We start from the raw sequence: 19,718 nt of genomic DNA, 5'->3' as shown, positions 1-19,718 counted from the left end.
GTCCGCGAGCCCGAACCCGATCTCCCTGGCTGGCTCGTCTCGCCTGATCGCGTCACGGCAGGCGGGGGAGCTGAGGCGAGCACCCGGAGACTCCGGGAAGCGGCAGGACGTGACGTGCCCTCGGCGGCGGCGGCGGCGGAGGCCAGGGAGCGGGTGGGAGCGGCGGGGTGGCGCCGCGTCGTCGGACCACCTGGCGGGCGGCGGCTGCGTGCCGCCGAGTGGAGGCTTCTGGCGCCTGGCGGTCGGTCGCCGCGATCTGATAAAAACCGCCGTGGCCTTCGCCCGGTAACTTCGCCAGTTTACCGTCTCGCCGTTCGCGGACGGAAAGTGGTAACCGTCAACCGACACCATGCGGCAGGGTGACGTACGATTCCCTCTGCGACGGGACGGGGTCCCCGTTAACCGTTGGACGGGGCCCACCTGTCTGTAACCGTGCCTGTATATTTCGTCCTCCTCCGCCCTGGGCAGTGGGTCCCCCTGCGAAGGGCCCGTGATCCGGGCCCACGGACGCGGTAGATAGATACTCCCTGGCCGCAGCGCTGCACTGGGCAGTGGCAGCGGGTGTGTGTGGTGGTGAGGATCATTGGGAGCGTGACAAGGGCAGGAGGATTGCTGGCTGCAGGTAGTAACAGATGCCACTGCAAGCCAGGAACAGTATGCACGTCTTGCTTTCAGGAAAGCTACGCGCCACCGGCTGCAGCTCCTGCGCCTCCTCTTCCTCCTGGTTCTCGCTGCAGCTGGGCCTTCTTTAACTCACGAAATTTTTTAGATTTTAATACCGTAGTTCTTTCGTTGTTATTTAATAATTAATATTCAATTATAGACTTATTAGGTTTAAAAGATTCATTTTGTCATTTATAGTTGAATTGTATAATTAGTTATTTTTTAACTACATGTAGTGCTCCATGCATATATTCGAAGATTCAGTGTGATGGGTACTGTAGGAAAATATTTGTTGGTTATTTTTTAACTGCATGTAGTACTCTATGCATATATCTGAAGATTCAGTGTGATGAGTACTGTAGGAAAATATTTGAGAACTAAATCTTTCTCTCTCGCCCCCACCCCCCGCGCTGTAAATCATTGGCTTCATTGCCCTCCCTCTCTTCAGACCGGGAGAAGGGCGGTAGAGTGCGACAGGGTCAGCAGCAGAACCCATACCAAACTTCAGAGGCAAGGAACAGGATGAAAGAGGAGGCAGGAAAAAGAGGGAGGACAAATCCACCACCACAGTGCGTGAAAAGGAGAGGAGAACGACCTGCCCGGGCGCAAGGCCAGGTCCCCGAAAAAGGAAAGGTTCCCCGGTGAAACAGAGAAAAATGAAGAGAAAATAAAAGGGGTTAGGTCTTTCCCATCATCTCTCATGAGACTTGAGAGGGAGGGAAGCAATTGCCTGATAGGGGAGGGCAAAATTACTTGCTCCTTTCCTGCCAAAAAGAGATTAAATGCTTGCGGCATGTGAGTGGAATGACCAAGCTTTACTTGGGATGCTTGTGGCTTGTGCGATGACCAATGTGTAGATTGCCCAAAGCTGCAGTATGTTCGGTTTCTTTTAGCGGTCTGTGTTTATAAACTCGGGTTATGATCCGTATTTAACCAGACATTGTTGATCATTTGTAAATTTTCCTGTAGACAACTGATAATGTGATTTCAACCAATATTAAAGTTGTTCTGAGCAGAGACAATTATGCCTTGAAAGAAAGGTGCAATAGTCAGAGAAAATCAGAAAATAGCGAACGAAAATCACCTGTATACTTTTTCATGAAGCCGACTCATTATAATTTGCCCCCCTTTCCACTACAGCTGTGTTTGACAAGCAGGAGGCGATAAATATCCATGATTCCATATTGGACTATCAGCCCACAACGGGTTTGCATCGGCATATTTTTATAGACTGATTATTACCTCTAATTTTCTCCACACCCAAAGACTTGGGAACTTTAAGTCCGGAATAAAAGATAAAGGAGAAAATGACTTCGGCTAAGAAAAGGAAAAAAAACTCGAGCAAAACTGCAAAAGCAGCATGACCAGGGCGTTGCCTCGTCTGTCTCTCCTCCAGGCTCCAGCCTTCACTCTTCACGGGAGAAGTTTGAGCTTGCGATCGAGACGAGAACATAAAGGAAAAGAAGGCAACGGCACGGTGATGGAAACTTTTCGGAGAAACGGAATCGAATGGGGGAAACGGCCGGGGAAAAGAACCCGGCACGCGAGTGGGTGAAAAAAAAAAAAAGTTAGGAAATGCCAACCAAGAAACTAAAATCCAAAGGCACGCATTTGCACGCTTTCCTTTTCACGAGAGGCACCCGCTTTGATTTCTTCTCCCCCCCGGACCGGGCGTCTCTTTCGGGAGAAAAGGAAACAGTGCCAGCGGGCTAAACCAATGGAGGAAAAAATGGGACGGATGCAGAGCTCTAGCTCTAAGACAAGTTTTAATGGGAGTTTTATGGAGGGTTTCGTGATATTAAATATAATCAATTTTGCTGACGTGGCAAGGAGAGAGAAGAATAAGATTTCATGGGATGTGAGGAGAATTTCATCACCATGAAACTCATCTGGCACAGTTACCTAGTTCTCAGTCTAGATAATTGTGCCCATAAAACTTTCACTGAGACTGATCTAAGAATTTTTGGAGCTTGCAGCCAAAAGAACTCTTGGAGCTGGAACTATGGGCATGCCGAGGGGTATATATATATATATATATATATATATATATATATATATATATATATATATATATATATATATATATAGACACACTTTATTTTATTGTAGAAAAATACAAAAATACAAATCCTATGTCGATCTCGAAGCTAGAGCTTGTGCAGGCCCAGCGTCCCCGCATCCTAGCTACGTATCTTGCTCCAAGCCCCCGGCTCCGGCGCAAAGCATCTGGGCGTTGCTGTCACCTTCGTCGTGTGTTGGCCCCGTCGCAAACTCGCAATAATACGGGGAAGAGCATCCCGGCCCGACGCGTACATGGTTGGATGCTTGGATCTCTGGCCGGGCATGCCGTGCCGCCTCTCCTCCGCGCCTCTCGAGTCGTTCTCGGCCGAAAGCACGGTTTGGCGCGCACCGGGACGGCGACGGCGGGCCGGGGGACCTGTCACGTAAAAAGAAGGGAGAACGAAATGTGTCGTGCTCGTATGCAGCACGGACCGGTACACGGTAGCGGGGTGTGTGTGTGTGTGTGTGTGTGGGCCCATTCTCGCTACCGTTTTGCGCGGCGGCGTGTGGGGTAATCTTGTGTGCTTGCGACGGATCGTCCTGTGCGTCCAGGTCTTGTTTTGTTTGCTTTGAAATGGCTTGCTCGATGCTGCTCCGAAGCAAGCTCACGAGGACACCATTTGTACCTGGGCCACAATGAGTCTGGTGGAGGTGGACTGGGCCTCCACAGAAACAGGCTTGAAGGTGGGGTGGTCCGCGGCCTAGTTGCTGCGGCTTCCTAGGATTCCTCACGGCAGCGGCGGAACCAACCAACGGCATGTTGCGCCCACTGCCACTGGCCCCGTAAACATCATCATCAGTATAGGTTTGATGACGCAATCAGCAACCTCTCGGATAGCACGAGGAGATGGGCCCATCCATGATAAGCAGGGGCGTGCAGTATCCCAATGTCTTGCTGTTGGGCCTTCTTCAGAAATATGAGGTGCTACACACAAGTTGTCTATCAACACAATATTTTTATCGGATATATTTGTCGGATGCTGAATAGTATGGCAGCAGGTAGTTCTGTGGTTTCGCAATAATGAACAACATAACAGGAGCAACAGATAGACTCGAACTAACACAACCTCTAAACCAATGTATTCTTCCGCCAAAACAAGATAGCAGCTACTCGTAGCAGGCAAAGGAATCAGTAGTACTAGTAAAGATTGGCACAAGCTGCAAAAAGATCTGTAGTCTAGTGGTTACAGGAGTCTCAGTAACACTTCAGGTTCCGAGTTTAACTTTCTATGAGAGCTAATATTTTAGAATTTAATGTTACTGTGCATTCAGTGGTAGGCGATGTTCTCGTCGACATTGAGACACCTGTGGTGACTTTGTCAATCTCAAAGATTTGTCGGTTCGGTCTTCAAAGATGTTCATAAGAGTAGAGTTTGCGTACGGGATGAGTGTGCATGAGTTGTGTGTATCTAAATTGTACTATGTAATTAAAAAAATGGCAAAAGCTTGCACGATTAACTTGTAGGAGCAAAAGCATCAATGTAGTATGGATTTTGGAGCAGCTTCCGACAACCGTTTGCGTCCCGCAAATTGGAGCAGCGAACGAGGAAGAATTGGCTTGGCCCGGCTCGAGTGCACGTGTTGGCGGGCCGAGCTTGACTTTACGGCAAGATCCGGTCGCGACGCGTCGTGTAGGAGAGCAGGCTACGGCCCACAAGAAACGGGCCACCAGGGCCTCTCGGATCCTCTCTGACCTGACGGGGTCAAATCTCTCCATTTCCCACACTTTTTTACCAGTACAAAATTTGGCCCATCTGTAACTGTACCGGACGTGTTTCACGATTTCGAAATGAAATAAAGCCATACACATACCATACCAGTGGCCTTTTGTAGCCCCGTTGGCCGGTACTACTTTTATTTTTTTAAAAAAAGATAGCAGGAGCACTCTATCATATAAGAAGGAGAAAAAAACGTAGCCGTACATCACGCGCTGAAGTATACACCAACACCACATAAACAACGCACACAACACAACACAACGCTACACCACCGCCACCTGGAAGAGGAGCTGAAAGTAAACCGACGAAAATTGCGTCGTCGTCACTAACACTATGCCACACCAAAAGCCGCAGCCCGCTGCAAGCCCAAGCGGCTATCAGAACTCCTCCATCATGAGGCCAATATCCACAAGCCGCACACACATGATCGCCGACCCTCCTGTTCCAACCTGACTTCAGCAGAACACTCCCATCGCAACATCATTGAAAAACACAGATCCTGGCCACTCTGCGTGGGGGCCTCGCCTCTTCCACCGCCTCATACTCCTCCGAGCAACTACCTTAAAGTGTACGGGGATCTCGCCGCCCGCCACACTGGACACTGCTCTGCCAAGCACCCGAACATCCGAAAACTGCTTTGAGAGCATCGCCTACGCCATGCCGTCGCCGAGGCCACCACTGCACCATGCGCGCCATCTCGAGGCATGTAGCACCATGGGCCCTCTGTGCCTCACCACTAGCACACTGACCCTGCGCACCTCCTCGGCCACTGCATACGGGCCATCCAAACCACCACCAACACTGGCACAAGCCATGACGGGTCTCCATAAGCAGCGCCTCCAGGGAGGACGCGATGCCGATGGCGCCGCCGTCGCTCGTCCATAACACTGGACCGGGTTTCACCCCGAGACCCATGCTTTAGGACACGGTGTCCCGTAGTGGTGCCCGCACAGGAAGTACGACGCCCCAAGGGCGCCGCCACCACTACCACCAGCCACAACACCGGTGAACACTTCCGCCTGGATCAACACCGTGCCTATCGCATATTCATGGACAAGCAGCAGCAACATGCTCCCTGTTGCCACCGCAACGCCTCTGTCGGAGATATGACTCGGCACGTCCCGAAATGCCACCACGGCACCACGAGAGCACACCCATGCTGGGAGCACCCAAGCGCAAGCTACCCAGACCCACCACCAAAGCAGCGCCGAATCCGCAGTCATCGAGGAGGAGAGACAGGGCACACCAGTCATCTCACCTCCGTCCCCACTGCCCACACGCAAATGTCTGCCGGCTCCACCTCCAGGCCACCATGGCCAAAATCGGCTAGCCACGTCGGCGCCCCCCGCGGCGGCGCCCTGCACTCCGCAGGCCGTCGCCGCCGCCGTTCCTGCACAGGGCAGCGCCTGTGCACCTCCGGTCCCTGTGCCGACCGCCGTCTAAGTCCCACGTCGGCCTTAGGCGCTGCCAAAGCCGTTGCTGCAACGGCCGCCGCCGCCGCCGCCAGCGCCGTCGCGCCGGCCGAGGCCGCCCCCCATGCCGCCAGCACCTGCCGTCGCCGTCGCTGTCGGACCCCGAGCCGCGCCCCACCACACCAACTCCCGCCCCCGCCGCCCGGCCACCGGATCCGGCCGGGGCAACGCCGAATCCATGGCCCCCAAACTCCGCGCACCGCCGGTGGGCACCCTCGAGGGCCGGACGGCCGCGCCCGCCCCGACGCCCCCAAGCCAGGGCTGGATCCCGCTCGCCGTCCCCCCGGCGCCCAGGCGACGGCGCCCGCGGCGGCCATTGCCACTCGCCGCATTGGGGAGCTCACGGTGCTGCCTTCGCTCGCGGGTTGTTGAGCATCAGACGGTGCACGGGGGGCGACCGACGCTACGACCCTACGATTCCATCAATCATCAGTCAACCAGTCAGCCACCGCCATGTGGGCCCCGCTAACGTGCCCTCTCTCCCATCCCCAGGGAGCTCGCTGTTCGCCGAGTCGCCGGGCGCCCCCCCACCTCCCCAAGTCGTGGCTCCCAACAGTCCACCACGACACAAACCCACGGCCCAGTCCCACTGCCATGCGGGCCCTGGAAAATTTAATCGACGCGATTAACCACATTAATCGACGTCATAAACCGCTAAACAATTTGCCCGCTTAATTACGGAAGCGGAGCTCTCGCCGCTCACATCAACACCCCTCCGTCCTCCCCGTTCCCTTCCCCGAAAGTCCGAAAGTTTCCTCTCCCCCTTCCGAGTTCCGACCTCGTCGTCCCGGCTCCAGTTCTTCCCATTCATTCCCTCGCACCGAAGCAACAACGACTCCGCGCGCACGCCAAAACCCTAGGCCCAGATCCCGCGCTCGCCCGCCTCCTCCTCCGCCTCTAACCCTTGCTGGATCCCGCTCGCCGTCCCCCGGCGCCCAGGCGACGGCGACGGCGCCCGCGGCGGCCATTGCCTCTCGCCGCATTGGGGAGCTCACGGTGCCGCCTTCGCTCGCGGGGCGGAGATCCGGGTCGAGGAGGAGGTGATTGGCCGCGGGGCGCAGGGGATGGGGCGGGGGCGGCGGGCCCCGGGGATCCGCGCGCTGGCGCTGGTGCTGCTCGCGGTTGCGGCAGCCGCGGGAGTCGCCGCGGGGGATCCCGATCCCGACGAGCTCGAGCGCGCGTAAGTGTTCTCGGTTCTGCTTCCGCGTGTCTGCTCTGTCGGTGCTGCCGCCGTTCCCCGTTGCTTTGCGTTGGGATTTCGCATTGGATTGCGCAAATGTCGCGTTGCGTCTGTGGGCGAGCATTGCTCGTGCGTTGACCGGTGGAAGCATGCGCCGTCCGGGCCGTGCATGCCACGCGATGATGATGTGGTGTAGCGTAGGGAACGGGAGCGCTCTGCTCGCCATACATCGCATGCAATTTGGGACATTTCTGGTTAACGTTTTAACCTCCCAAACTCAATCCCGCCGTCTTGTATGTTGTTCCATGAGTTTCTCATGTCGACTTGACGGGAGTTAATAGAAGAACAGGTTAGGTGAGATGTCGAGGAATAATACGTGGTTGGTAGTTCATGCCTTGTAAATGGAGCAGGCCAAGAGGAATGGTGTTTTTTTATTGCCATTTTGTTAGCAAAGTTTATTTTTGGGGCGCAATTGTTTCAGTTTGCAAGGAGTGTTGAAATTTGGACTACTTTGACTGGACAATGACACATTGGATGTGGTACCCTTGTTTTGGAAATGTTGCTGTTTGAATATTTTTTGGGTGCTCTTACATAAGCTTGTAATTTGAGTAGCTTCAAGCATTGCTAGGTACCCAACCTTTCAATTGAGTTAACGTCCTCCTATCATAAATGAGTCATGAGTATGCAGTGTTCAAACTTCAAGTATATGCTTGTTTTGTAGCTTTTTAGTTAAAGTTCCTGAGCGAATCGTTTCCTACTTTTACATTCGCGAACTTTACGTAGAATTGTCTGAGCCTATGGATTGTACTGAACAACAAAGGGTGGTTAATGTTTTGGCTTTCTTTCGAGATTTCTAAATGTTAGTAGCTCACATATAAGACCTCACTGCAAACTTTTGTATGTGGTTTTGAGTCATTGAGCGAGAGACCACTTGCTTCTGCACTCTTATGGTTATGGAACCTTGCTGCTGACCCCCTCACCCCCCACCCCCACCCCCACCCCTCAGCTGTCTGTTACTATTCTCTTGTACTTTTGATTGGAAATATGTAACATTAACTTACATTATTCTCAAGGAAGCGTTTAATGGAGTAGATCATTGAGTCAGCCTACTATCAACTATTGACTCTATGTAATTACAGGTTTCCAATAGTGGAGCCAGACCATGGACACACTAAACTTCGTCTCTCAGAACAAGGTCTAGATGCAATTCGCAGGATTGAAAATCCTATTGCTGTCGTTGGTGTAAGTTTGAATAAGTTGTAAACTGTTTGTCATTTTACGTTATTGATTATTGAATAAGACCAATGAAGATTTTAGTGATTGCCTATTGCAATGTTGACACCTAAATGATCGACTGCTTGTGAACCCAGGTCATTGGTCCCTATCGATCTGGAAAATCTTTTCTCCTCAACCAGCTTCTCTCCTTGTCATGTGATAAAGGTAGTTAGACACTGCTTATGGTATTATAAACATGGATTCACTGAAATACATACTAGGACTATTTGAGGATGTGACAAACTTAATTATGCAGGTTTTGGAGTTGGTCATATGCGTGATACTAAAACCAAAGGTGATGTGATTCCCAATTTCTCTAGACTTGTGCCTTGTTGCTATCTTGTCTATTTTCTTATGGAAAAGATAATGAAGCAAAGCAATACTTGCATGTTTTCCTATTGTTGCAGGTATATGGATTTGGGGTACTCCTGTTGAGATGGATGTTGATGGTTCCAAAGTTTCTGTCCTTTATCTAGACACAGAAGGATTTGAAAGTGTTGGGAAATCAAATGTATATGATGACAGGTGTGTGCCTAGAAATGACATCTTTCTGCTTTACTTTTCCTAGGATGGAGAATTCACCATTGTAGTCTTTTTCCCCATTGTAGGATATTTGCTTTGGCAACTGTCTTAAGTTCGGTGCTTATCTACAATCTTCCTGAGACGGTGCAGTTTCTCTCACTCTGCTAGTGTGTGTTTGTTCATTGGCTGTTTAATTTTATTGTAATGGCATTGCAGGTGCGTGAAGCTGATATTTCTAGGCTTTCATTTGCTGTTGAAATTGCTGAAGAATTCTATGGAAGGTTTGCCATCTCTCTTTTGCGGCTTCTATTTTCATTTCAATCTTCAACACTAACGTTTCTGCACTTTTTTTCCTTCTCTTTCCCCCCTGTGCTGTGTTTTGCAGAGTGAAGGTAACGCTCCATTTTCATGAATATGAGCCTGCAAAATAGGAATACAGACAGCTTTTTTTATGGAATGTGTTTATTGTTTCCTCAGGGGCAAGATGTGGCTTTTGAGCCTGCAAAGCTTCTCTGGCTTATCCAGAGAGATTTCCTCCGTAAGTTTCTTCTATAATGGTTCTCTATTAAGATGGTTCGTGAACAGTTCCAATATGTTTGGAAATGCAAAAGCTTGACCTTTAAACCAGCATCTTTGATTGAATTGTGGAAATTGTTCTGTAATCTGCTCTGCATGTAATCAATCACATATGAGTAGCTTGTAACCACTTCTGTTTGGGTCTCAGTTTGTGTTATAATATTCTGCTGCAGAAAGTAAGAGAAATGGTGCCATGAATTACTTGTGATACCTGGAATTATTGCTACTACTGTTGTTGTGTGATCACATGTCGCAAACAGCAAACATGTTTTTATTCTGCACCATAACTGTGCTGTTTTATGAACTGGTAAAAACTCAATTTGTAAGTTAAATGGACTTAACTCCTGAAATTGCTTATATGTCCTAGCTATCGATTGGAAAAAAAATTGTGTGAATGTGCAATTTCATATGCTTTATTTTGTTTGCGACTGTGCTAGTGTATCCATATTTACTTGTGCTAAATATGTGAATTTTCTCTAATGGTGGATTCTTTGACATTTTAAACAGAAGGAAAATCTGTACAGCAAATGGTTAATGAAGCCCTCCAACGGGTGCCTAATGATAATGGTTAGTTCCAGCAGCCATACTGGCTGGTTTTATTTCAGTGATATTAAACCATCTAACGACCTCTCGTGTCTAGTTGAATTGATGTGTTGTTTTGGTGTATATTTCCGCAGGGGACAAATATATCGATGAGGTAATTGTTCATGAAATCTATACTGTTGGGCTAACCTATTTAGATCCAAACTCTGCTATAATATTTGCTTTCTATGTGCTTTTAGGTCAATCAAATTAGAGATTCTTTGGCAGTTATGGGTGACAACAGCACTGCTTTTAGCTTGCCTCAGGTGCATTTCTTAATCATTTAAATTGTCAACTGCTCTGCAATAGAACTTTAGTGTGTTTAATGTTGGTACCATTTTTATTTTCTATGGTGCCGATAAATGTCGATGCTTTTGGTTTGTACTGTGTATGCCGATAAATCATATGGATATTGATTTTATTTATACAGCCTCATCTGCAAAGAACAAAATTATGTGATATGGAGGACAAAGAGCTTGAACCGTTATATGTAAAACGGCGCGAACAATTAAAGCATCTGGTTGCATCCATCATAAAACCGAAAATCGTGCAGGGGAAAACTCTGAACGGAAAGGACTTTGTGTCTTTCCTGCAGCAGGTAAAATACTTTCAGATTTGGTAATTGCTGAGATGTATCTGATCCATTTGAACTGTTGGTGACCTTACCTCTTGTTTCAGATTCTAGAGGCTTTGAATAAAGGTGAAATTCCATCAACAGGATCCCTTGTTGAAATTTTTAATAAAGCCATTCTTGAGCGCTGTCTGAAGGTGTATAGGGAGAAAATGGATGGCTTAGGCCTACCAGTACCTGTAGAAAAACTGCAGCAAGTTCATGAGATGGCAAATGATGAAGCCAGAATTATCTTTGATAAGCAGCACTTTGGTAAACATCATGCGGCTCAGTCGGTCCTCAAGCTTGAAGACGAGATTAAAAAGGTTCGTTAATACTCTATATAATATTTGGATATGTTTAGGTTGTGTTTCACATTGAGAAAGGAATTCCGCCTTGAAATGTTTTTATTGCACGACAATAGTATTGTAACGGTCTTATGATGCATTCTTGTTTCTATTTGTTCTTGAAATTATAATTCGACTAGTACAGTTTGAAAATTCTTTTAAAGCCGTTGGCACCTCTCATTCTTTCCATGGGAGATTAGGGAACACCGCTGAAACTTTCTGTGGCATCTCTTTATGCCTTGAAATTAACTTTCACCTTCTATCACTTTTAGAAGATAATATGTTTTACATACTTACAGGTATGTACTTTGTAGGTGTACAGAAATTTCCTTCTAGCTAATGAGTATCAATCATCAAAGCTTTGTGAAGCTCGCTTTTCTGAGTGTGAAGATAAGATGGATCACCTTCAAGTATTGAAACTTCCTTCAATGGCAAAATTCAATGCAGGCTTTACTCACTGCAACCAAAGTTTTGTAAGGGAATGCGTTGGACCTGCAAAAGAAAGCTATGAACGTAGAATGTCAAAGGTTTGCCTCCTAATTTTGAATATAGTTTGCATGTTAGTCATCAAGGAGGAAGTGTGAAATCATGAATTTTGATTGTCGTAACATTAGCCATATGTTTTGCGTGCTTATATTTACAGCCTAGTTGTCAAAGACAAACTAGACCTTTTCTCTGCTACTAATTTTTAGTGTTATCTGACATTTCAAGAAATTCGTTATTTCGGTTACTTTCATATTGGCAGCCTTGGTTCAACCTGATAACAGTACTAAGATCATTTCTGATTCTTTTAATAAAAAAAAATAAACATATAAGATGATAAAAAGATGCACAGACAGTAAGAATAATATGTTGTACCTCCAGAGCGGAGGGAGTTTTGTATCCATTTGAAGTTATTCTGCATGTTAATATCTTCTGCAGTTCTGCCTTTTCTGGTTAGTCTATAGTATGCAACTCTTTAAAACATTTTTATGGTTTGCGTGGACTGAACTCCAACATGGTATTGCATTCAGATGCTTGTCAAGGCTCGTGCTCTTTTCATCAAAGAATACAATAACAAGCTTTTCAATTGGTTGGTGACCTTCTCCTTGGTCATGGTGGTCATCGGGCGCTTTGTTATCAAGTTCTTCTTACTTGAAATTGTTGCTTGGGTGATGTTTATCTTCCTAGAGACCTACACGAGAATGTTCTGGTCAGCAGAGTCGCTGTACTACAATCCAGCTTGGCACATCATTGTTTCTTCCTGGGAGACCATCGTGTACAGCCCTATTCTTGATCTGGACAGGTAGTCTCTTTACTCCACTCAGTTGAGTATATTGTCCTACTACGCTAGTTTTGTCTAACATGCAATTTTCCATGCACAGATGGGGTATCCCCATTGTCATAATGCTGTCATTTGGGATTCTTTACTGGAGATGCTTTGGTGGTAGAAGGAAACGGGGCAGGGGTTCCATCCTACCAGTGTACAAGAACTCATACAAGAACTCAACTCGCCCAAGATCAGACTAGTGATATCAAATGATTGTTTTTTTTTTCTTTTTGAAGAATGGTACAAAATATAAACTTATATAGAAGAGAAGCAAACTGCCCATTGTGCATCATCTATCCGTGCTGTTGGATGGGCATGTTTGACAGTGCTCTGCCAATGCATCTCCGATTCTTTTTGGTCGATGAAGAGAGGCAGTGAAACTACAGGCTTTGGGGCACTTGCGCAAGCTTCTGTTGTAATTCAGACACCAGGATATAATATCCATCTTCTGTAGCTAGTCTGTTCTTACGACCTCTCCATTCATTGATTATTGTTTACATCCACTGCAATGGTTACAAGAATTTTGTTCTTAACAAATCATACACCAAATTGTAAGAGTGCACTGTGATAGTCAGTAACGAGTTGAAAGTGGTGATCTGTGGTGTTTGGAAATTCATAGTATTACTAGAAACTCTGGCGCGGCCGTTGCCGCGCCTAGCTGAGATGACCAGTGTATTTTGGTCGTTTTGCGCCCTTGCTTCATCATAGTTGATGTGGTGACGATATGTTTAAGCAATGGAGATGTTATTTAGCAAGTAAAAGACAAAGATAAGCATGAAGAATACTTTTTTAGAAGCAGCAGTAGATTTCCCAAGTAATATTAAATATATTGGTTGAGTGAACCAGCATATTACACAGCTTGCCGCTATTCAGAACAACAAAACCGCAAGACCTCGTTTGCTCAGCCATTTCCTAGCACGGGTGTCTTTAGAATAACATCTGCCTGTTGAAGGGGTCAACCATAAATTTGAGCAAATTAATCAACAGAAAATAAATAGCGTATACAGAAGTTTGAAAGCTTGCATAGTAGTTTCTAAAATTATGCTTTAACCAAGGTAGTAATTATTTACCAAAGCAAATGAAAAAAAAACAGTTATATATCAGGGGTTAGATCACAAATGGCAGTAAAATGAACTATGCATTATATGCTCAATATAAAATGAAAAATTAGTCACACGTATATGCTCAACATAGTTGGTTCATGATCATCAAACAATATGCTATATGCAACATAATTACATAAGGCAAAGGAAATAACAGGAATCTGAAATACTGATGATGCTCTGTAATTGGAGAGTAATAATTTGAATAGAGGGTCATTTTTTTTTGTAGAAGTTTTACCTTGCTTTCTCATGTTCATACATCATTGTAGCAGCAGTAGATTTTTTCCTTATAATGGCTATCTGCAGTAATAATTGGTGAGGCTCAAATTATTTTGACACACAATTAACAATTCATCTTGTCAAATGAACTCCAACATTAGAAAGTTTTAAAGTGCAATTATTTCGTTGTTTTGGAGTCAGAAATATTTGAACATTGTGTAAATTACAGAGCATCTGTTGTAGCAGTATATATAATTTGCAAGAAAGCAAAGTCAAAGATTGATGGAAAAATGGAATCCAATCAAAGTGAGGTAAAAAATGCGAGTTGGATACCTTTAGCTATTTCATCGAACAGCTGATATGCATGAACATTAACACATAAAAGGAAAAAAAACAAAAATCGATTGGGTATGTAGAATACACGGAGCAGCTAGCATCAGACATGGAGCTCATGAGATGGCCTAGAGCCACTCCAAGTTGCCGCCGCCGCATCCGCTACTGACGCCTGGAGGAACCTCTCGCTACGCATGCCGCGTCGTCGCTGCCGCTACTGCCGTGCAAGAATCAGAGATATCATAAGTCTGGGAGCTCGGGGATAGAGAAAACACGACACCTCTGGCTTCTGTTGCAAGAGCAATCTCAAGCACTTGCTCACCGATGAGCTTCGGCTGTGCCCACCTCTGCTTTTGCTGGTGCTCCTCCTCTTCAAGCCGTGCCATCGACTTTTGCTCTTGCACAGACGGGACGGGACGGGACAGGACAGGTGAGGCAGCGGAGGTGAGGAGTACGTCCGTGACAGCGGTGAGTGGAGGGGTGGGGAGGAGCAGAGGAGCAGCATCGAAGGTCAGGCTGCACATCGTCAGCAAGCCCTCTCCACAAGCTCCCCTCTCTGCCCTTCACACCAAGCCTTGAACACCCAGCGTAGCCGCTCGAACCGATTCCAGGTCGCCGGAGGAGAGCCACGCGAGGAGCACGGGAGGAGAATGGGTATCGGCGTTGGCTACAGCCTGCGGAGGGGAGCAGCGGGGAGGTCCGATGTCTCGTGAAGCCGGAGCCGTGGCCCTTGGTCTTCCGCGATCCAAGCCATCCATGGATGATCCGACGACTGAAATTTGCAGGCGACGTGGCCCAATGAGAGGCCTAATCCAGGGTCAAGTTTCGTCTTTTAGAGATTGTATAGTTGGTGACGTCATCTGTATGCTAGTCTTTTTGGTTAGGCCCTGTTAGTTCCCCAAAAAAAATACATAGTATAACTCTTCTATATAGGGTTGGAAAAATAGCTCGTGGCTCGTAGCTCGGCTCGGGCTCGGAACGGCTCGGCTCGGCTCAGAGCAGCTCGCGAGCCTCAAACGAGCCGAGCCAGCCAGATTTTTTGGCTCGCAAAAATAGCGAGCCGAGCCGAGCCGGCTCGTTCAGGCTCGCGAGCTCGACCCAATACAGTTTAAGAATAATTTCACGATGATTGATGAATTAATTCTTCATCATTAGTGGTATAAATTAATATTTATACACATAACATAGCAATTTGTATGTACATAAGAAATATATGCCACATAATTATTGTTATCATTCAAAAAAAGTAAATTAATTTATTTTGAGTTTAGTTCACATTGTTTAGTGTGGCTCGCGAGCCGGCTCGCGAGCCTCCACCGAGCCGAGCCGAGCCTGATTTTCTGGCTCGCAAAAATAGCGAGCCGAGCCGAGCTCGGCTCGTTCACTTGCCGAACCGAACCGAGCCGAGCCGAGCTCAGCTCGCCTCGTTTCCAGCCCTACTTCTATACAAGATGAATTTTTTAAGCCTAATTAGTCCATTGTTGGACATTAATTGTCAAATAACTACGACCAAAATTCAAACATTTTCGCAAACTAAACACGGCCTTAGGAGCTTTGATTTGCAATGTGGGTCCCAGCTTTGTGCTTCAATTTGAACCTTTGGTGGTGGCTAATGGGCCAAGTGGCCATCGATTATTTCTCTTTGGGACGTTAGGCTTGGAATAACTATACTTACAAAAAGAACAGCATGTAACCTGCGGTTGGGTCAAAACTGAACTTGCGAAGCAAAGTCCACATGACCGAGCATGGCAAACACTATTGCGTTTCAAGAACAGCAGCAGCATGAGTACAATAAGTCAATGACCAGTTGACCATATATGTCCACAACGAACAAATCAACATCAATGTCCACTACAATGTATGTTGAAATTGTCAAATTATCCCAATGGAGCATACGTCTAGGAGGTTGACCCAGATGAAGCTGGCCCTCCGCACATCCTCTTCTGGAGGTGCTCCAGGCTCGCCACCCGCTGCAGTGAGGCTGTTCTGTCCATCTTGCCAGCAGCCAGGGCTGCGTTGACAAAATCGTCATCCTCTTGAGCCGAGGAAGCCATCTCTGGCATGTAACCGTTGTTACCTCCAATCTCACTTGGACTAGCAAAGTAACTGTTCGGGTCATCTTGGATGGGGACAGCAGCGTCGGAGGTGGAGTCAGATGGGGAGCCGTTGAACGGCAGGCTGAGGGATGACATATCAGATCCGGCAGGGAACAAAGCGTTCATGCCTGTCACCCGCTTCACCGAGTCCTCTGCCATCTTCACCTGCAAACATGATGCATTCCCACATTCAACCAGAATGACCATATACCATCCAATTATGTTTGGAGGGTCTGTACGATACAACAACAATGGATCCTCTAAAATCTAGGGTCCATGATTCACCTATTGCAAGTATTTGAAACAACCCAAAGTGCCCAATTCAACATATACAGGCCTCAAAAAGCGTAAACAAAATAACATACCTTTGCTCTTAAGGTTCCAACGTCTGCCTTTAGCACCCTATTGTCAACAGCAGCCTCATTAAACTTCTGATTAACATCTGCAAGGCGCCTTAACAGTGAAGAGTTTTCAACTCTTAGCTGTGCTACCTGTAACAGGGCATCCAAAACTCAACTCACTAGAAGAATTCTTGGACATTTACAAGTAAAAATAATGGCATAACCCATCAGACCTGTGCCTCCAGTTCATTCAAGTGAGCTGCCTTTCTGCTTCTTGAACGCCTAGCTGATTCTCGGTTGGACTGCTTCCTATAAACAATCAGGAAAACTGGCATCATCTCCAGGAATCGCATGCAAGACATCATCAGCAGAATAAACGAATTAAACTAGTAAATCACAAGGTGCAATCACGAATTAAACAGAATCTTCTGATACCATTGATAGAGACATGGATGTTGTCAACTCTATTGCGTAGTTCACCATACCTTTATAGGCTGTGAGCAAATGTATCTGGCTGTGGCACTAAGGCAACAAGTTTTGACAGGGAGGCTAAATTATTGGCAGCATAAAAAATAAGTAGACTACTCTGCTTGAGAATCGGTCACTAAGTAAAACTAGAGCATATAAGAAAAAAACGGTGATACAAATTATAATTGCTGTGGCATTTGTTAATGTATACCATAAAGTAAACTAATGATGCATATACATTTTAAATCAAGCAAAAAAAAGAACCTTCTCTGCAGCCTCTGTTGAACAGGGTTTGCATTTCCAGTAGTCTCAGCTTCTCCTTCCATGTCATCATCGTCTGATTGCTCTCGTGAGGAAGAACTAGTGGTTTGCTTAAATAGGATATCAGAATTTTGTACCACCTGTGGACCTGATCCCCCAACTGGAGCGACAGCTAGCTTGTTTTCAACTGGCCATTCAGCCAGATGTCATATAAGTAAAAAGACTAGCATTTGCAGTTTGTGCAGGATTCACTAAAATAAAATAGCATGATGTCTGTGAAATCACAATTTCAGCTACTTGGACCAATTCTGTAGGCTGTAGCAAACTGCCTATCCTCGCATAGTACTGGATATGCTATAAGGATACAGCAATACAGGCCTTACCAATCGTAACAGGGTGTCATAATTGAGTTTTAAGTTCACCATGGTCAACTAAGGCACCCACGAACATGTATGCTAGGAAGGAAGGTAACAATATTAAGATAAAAGTAAAAAAAATCTTAAGAAAAACAACCTTTATCCTTTGTTAAGAATGTAAAGAAAATATGGTGCTTATAAGGAACTGAAGATTTAAAATCTATTATGCTAGTGTGGAGCATGGAATCCTAACTCATTGTAGCCAAGTTTCATGATTAGTTTGAAGCTGTGCCAAGTTTTGTAATTAGTTTGAAGATGTGGCAAGAGGATGAGTACCTCCAATGGGTTTAAAGGCGACTGCATGTGAAACATCCACATTTGGCAAGGACGAACCAGCTGCAGAACGTTCTGGAGGCGTCGCACCAGAGACCTGTGGAAAAAAAATGGTATGGGAATACTGCAAATAAATGCACGCTGGGAGAAGTGCAAGGTGGGTTTTCATCAACCTTTTACTATAGCACTTAATCCTAGGGAATGGCTTACAGATGTTGGGGAAAGATAACTCAGTGCACATATTCTGGTCAACATATCCAGTAGCTATAACATCCGACAAGCCAGGCTCGTATAATTCCAATATATAAATTCACTTATCAAGGAAACGACAATAACGTATAGGAGACAAACCAAGCTGATACTACTCACGTACTCAACCAATGCACAATCACCTACGCCCTACAACACAACAACATAATCGCTTTTATAACACACACACACGAAATGACAGGAACCATCAACTTGCAACAAAATATCGGATCTAGGCAAACAACCTAGGGGCGTAGCCAGGAATACATTTTTTCCATTACAGTGGGGGGGGGGGGGGCAACAGTGCTAATTTATCTAATAGTTTGATCAAATTCAAAATTTGTAGTGCAAAATTTCATATCATAGGGGGGGGGGGGGGGCAGGCCCCTGCGCGTCCTCCCCGTGGCTACGCCCCTGAATCTAGTCCCATAAACACATGGATTTCATCAGTCCTAAAAACACATAATCACTAGGAATATTTACACGGTTCCGCCACCATCTTATCGCAATTGTAAAGGTCTAGATATGGAACTATGCACCAGCCGTTTCGTGTCCTCTACAGATCACTAAAAAAACTAAGCGGAACATTGCAGCACTAGTCGTACTCACACCGTAGACTGATCACATATGAACACAAAACAAGCTACTATGCGCCCCAACCATTCGATCAAACAGCATTGCAGGTGAGCTGCAGCTAAAGGCAAGCGCTCGTAAGTCATACCCTCCACATGGCGACGGCAGCTAAGTCCTTCTCCAGCTTCTGCTTCAGCATCGCGTTGTACTCCACCGGGTCAACAACCGCGCTCGAGGCCGCCGCCGCGACCCCCAGCGGCTTGCTCTCCGCCGCCTCAACTCCACCTCCACCGCCGCCCCTCCCCACGCCCGCCACGGGCCCCGGGCTGTCGAGCACGGCCTCCTCCAGGAACTTCTGGAAGTACCACTCCGACGAGCACCGGTTCATCGCGCCCGCCGCGTCCCCCGCTCCCCCTGCTCCTCCTCCGCCACCGCCTCCTGGCGCAGCAACAGCGCCGGTTGCCGCCACTTGGGGCTGCGGCGGGGCCCAGTAGGGGTTGGGGATCTCCTCCACGGAGAAGACGCGCTCCATGGGATCAAGCCGGATCGCGACGCAGCGGAGAGGAAATTCGGGCTGATTCTCGAGGGCTCGGAGGATTCGAGGGTTTGGTCTCTGGAAATTTTTTGGGGAATTCCTCTGGTTGGGTTTGGTGGAAGAGGAGAGAAATGGAAGGGAAGAGGGGAAGAAGAGAGGATGATGGGTTGGAGTTGGACGGTGGCTGTAAATGAGGCAGCACAGACGGCTTCACACCTCCCCGCGCCCGCCAGTTTTACTTGCAGAAGGTGTGGGTTCCGTTTCAGCTTTCCTGGGACATGTTTGATTTTTCTTACACATACACTTTATACGGGTAATTCGGGTTTATCTTCACGTGAAAATAGGAATCCGTAAAACCTATTATCCTCTTAAGAATACTGTAATTTTTATTTGGGAATTTGGCTTAAAGATGAATAAAAAATCAAACAACTACAGAGTAACGCTTATCTTGTCAATGCAGCTCGACGGTTTATGGAAAAAAAAACTTACCATTTTCCTCTTATTATCAAGTCTTAACACATTTTTTTGACACGATG

The 19,718-nt window shown here is 46.8% G+C and overlaps 2 protein-coding genes and 1 long non-coding RNA gene across 5 annotated transcripts; 1 reads left to right on the top strand and 2 right to left on the bottom strand.

Moving 5' to 3' along the window:
• Positions 1-6,638: 6,638 nt before the first annotated feature.
• LOC120649462 (guanylate-binding protein 4-like) lies at positions 6,639-12,927 on the top strand. Of its 3 annotated transcripts, XM_039926258.1 has the most exons (17): positions 6,641-7,094; positions 8,234-8,336; positions 8,465-8,534; positions 8,626-8,664; positions 8,777-8,894; positions 8,978-9,035; positions 9,108-9,172; positions 9,277-9,283; positions 9,369-9,429; positions 9,975-10,034; positions 10,145-10,164; positions 10,250-10,315; positions 10,480-10,647; positions 10,728-10,985; positions 11,321-11,533; positions 12,020-12,291; positions 12,371-12,927. In XM_039926258.1, exons 1-17 carry the CDS (start codon positions 6,979-6,981, stop codon positions 12,513-12,515), a joined length of 1,839 nt encoding a protein of 612 aa, XP_039782192.1. In that variant the 5' UTR covers positions 6,641-6,978; the 3' UTR covers positions 12,516-12,927. The 3 variants fall into 3 exon arrangements, 1 of the variants encoding a protein (XP_039782192.1); XR_005665264.1 differs by lacking the exon at positions 12,371-12,927 and having other exon boundaries at positions 6,639-7,094; positions 11,306-11,533; positions 12,020-12,045; XR_005665263.1 differs by lacking the exon at positions 12,371-12,927 and having other exon boundaries at positions 6,640-7,094; positions 11,454-11,533; positions 12,020-12,045.
• LOC120649463 lies at positions 12,516-14,736 on the bottom strand. Its single transcript, XR_005665265.1, has 4 exons — positions 14,293-14,736; positions 13,657-14,187; positions 13,101-13,258; positions 12,516-12,818 (listed from the first exon to the last, which is right to left on the bottom strand). It is a non-coding gene; the product is annotated as an uncharacterized LOC120649463 (long non-coding RNA).
• A 951-nt stretch (positions 14,737-15,687) lies between these two features.
• Positions 15,688-19,404, bottom strand: LOC120649460 (bZIP transcription factor RISBZ2-like). Its single transcript, XM_039926257.1, has 6 exons — positions 18,796-19,404; positions 17,829-17,922; positions 17,140-17,323; positions 16,641-16,716; positions 16,432-16,557; positions 15,688-16,231 (listed from the first exon to the last, which is right to left on the bottom strand). The coding sequence occupies exons 1-6, from the start codon at positions 19,177-19,179 to the stop codon at positions 15,869-15,871; spliced, it is 1,227 nt and encodes a 408-aa protein (XP_039782191.1). The 5' UTR covers positions 19,180-19,404; the 3' UTR covers positions 15,688-15,868.
• Positions 19,405-19,718: the final 314 nt, after the last annotated feature.

The sequence above is a fragment of the Panicum virgatum genome, chromosome 9K, assembly GCF_016808335.1.
Source record: "Panicum virgatum strain AP13 chromosome 9K, P.virgatum_v5, whole genome shotgun sequence".
Lineage (NCBI taxonomy): Eukaryota > Viridiplantae > Streptophyta > Magnoliopsida > Poales > Poaceae > Panicum > Panicum virgatum.
Note: the sequence above shows the minus strand (reverse complement) of the source record. Positions and strands in the feature narration are given on the sequence as shown.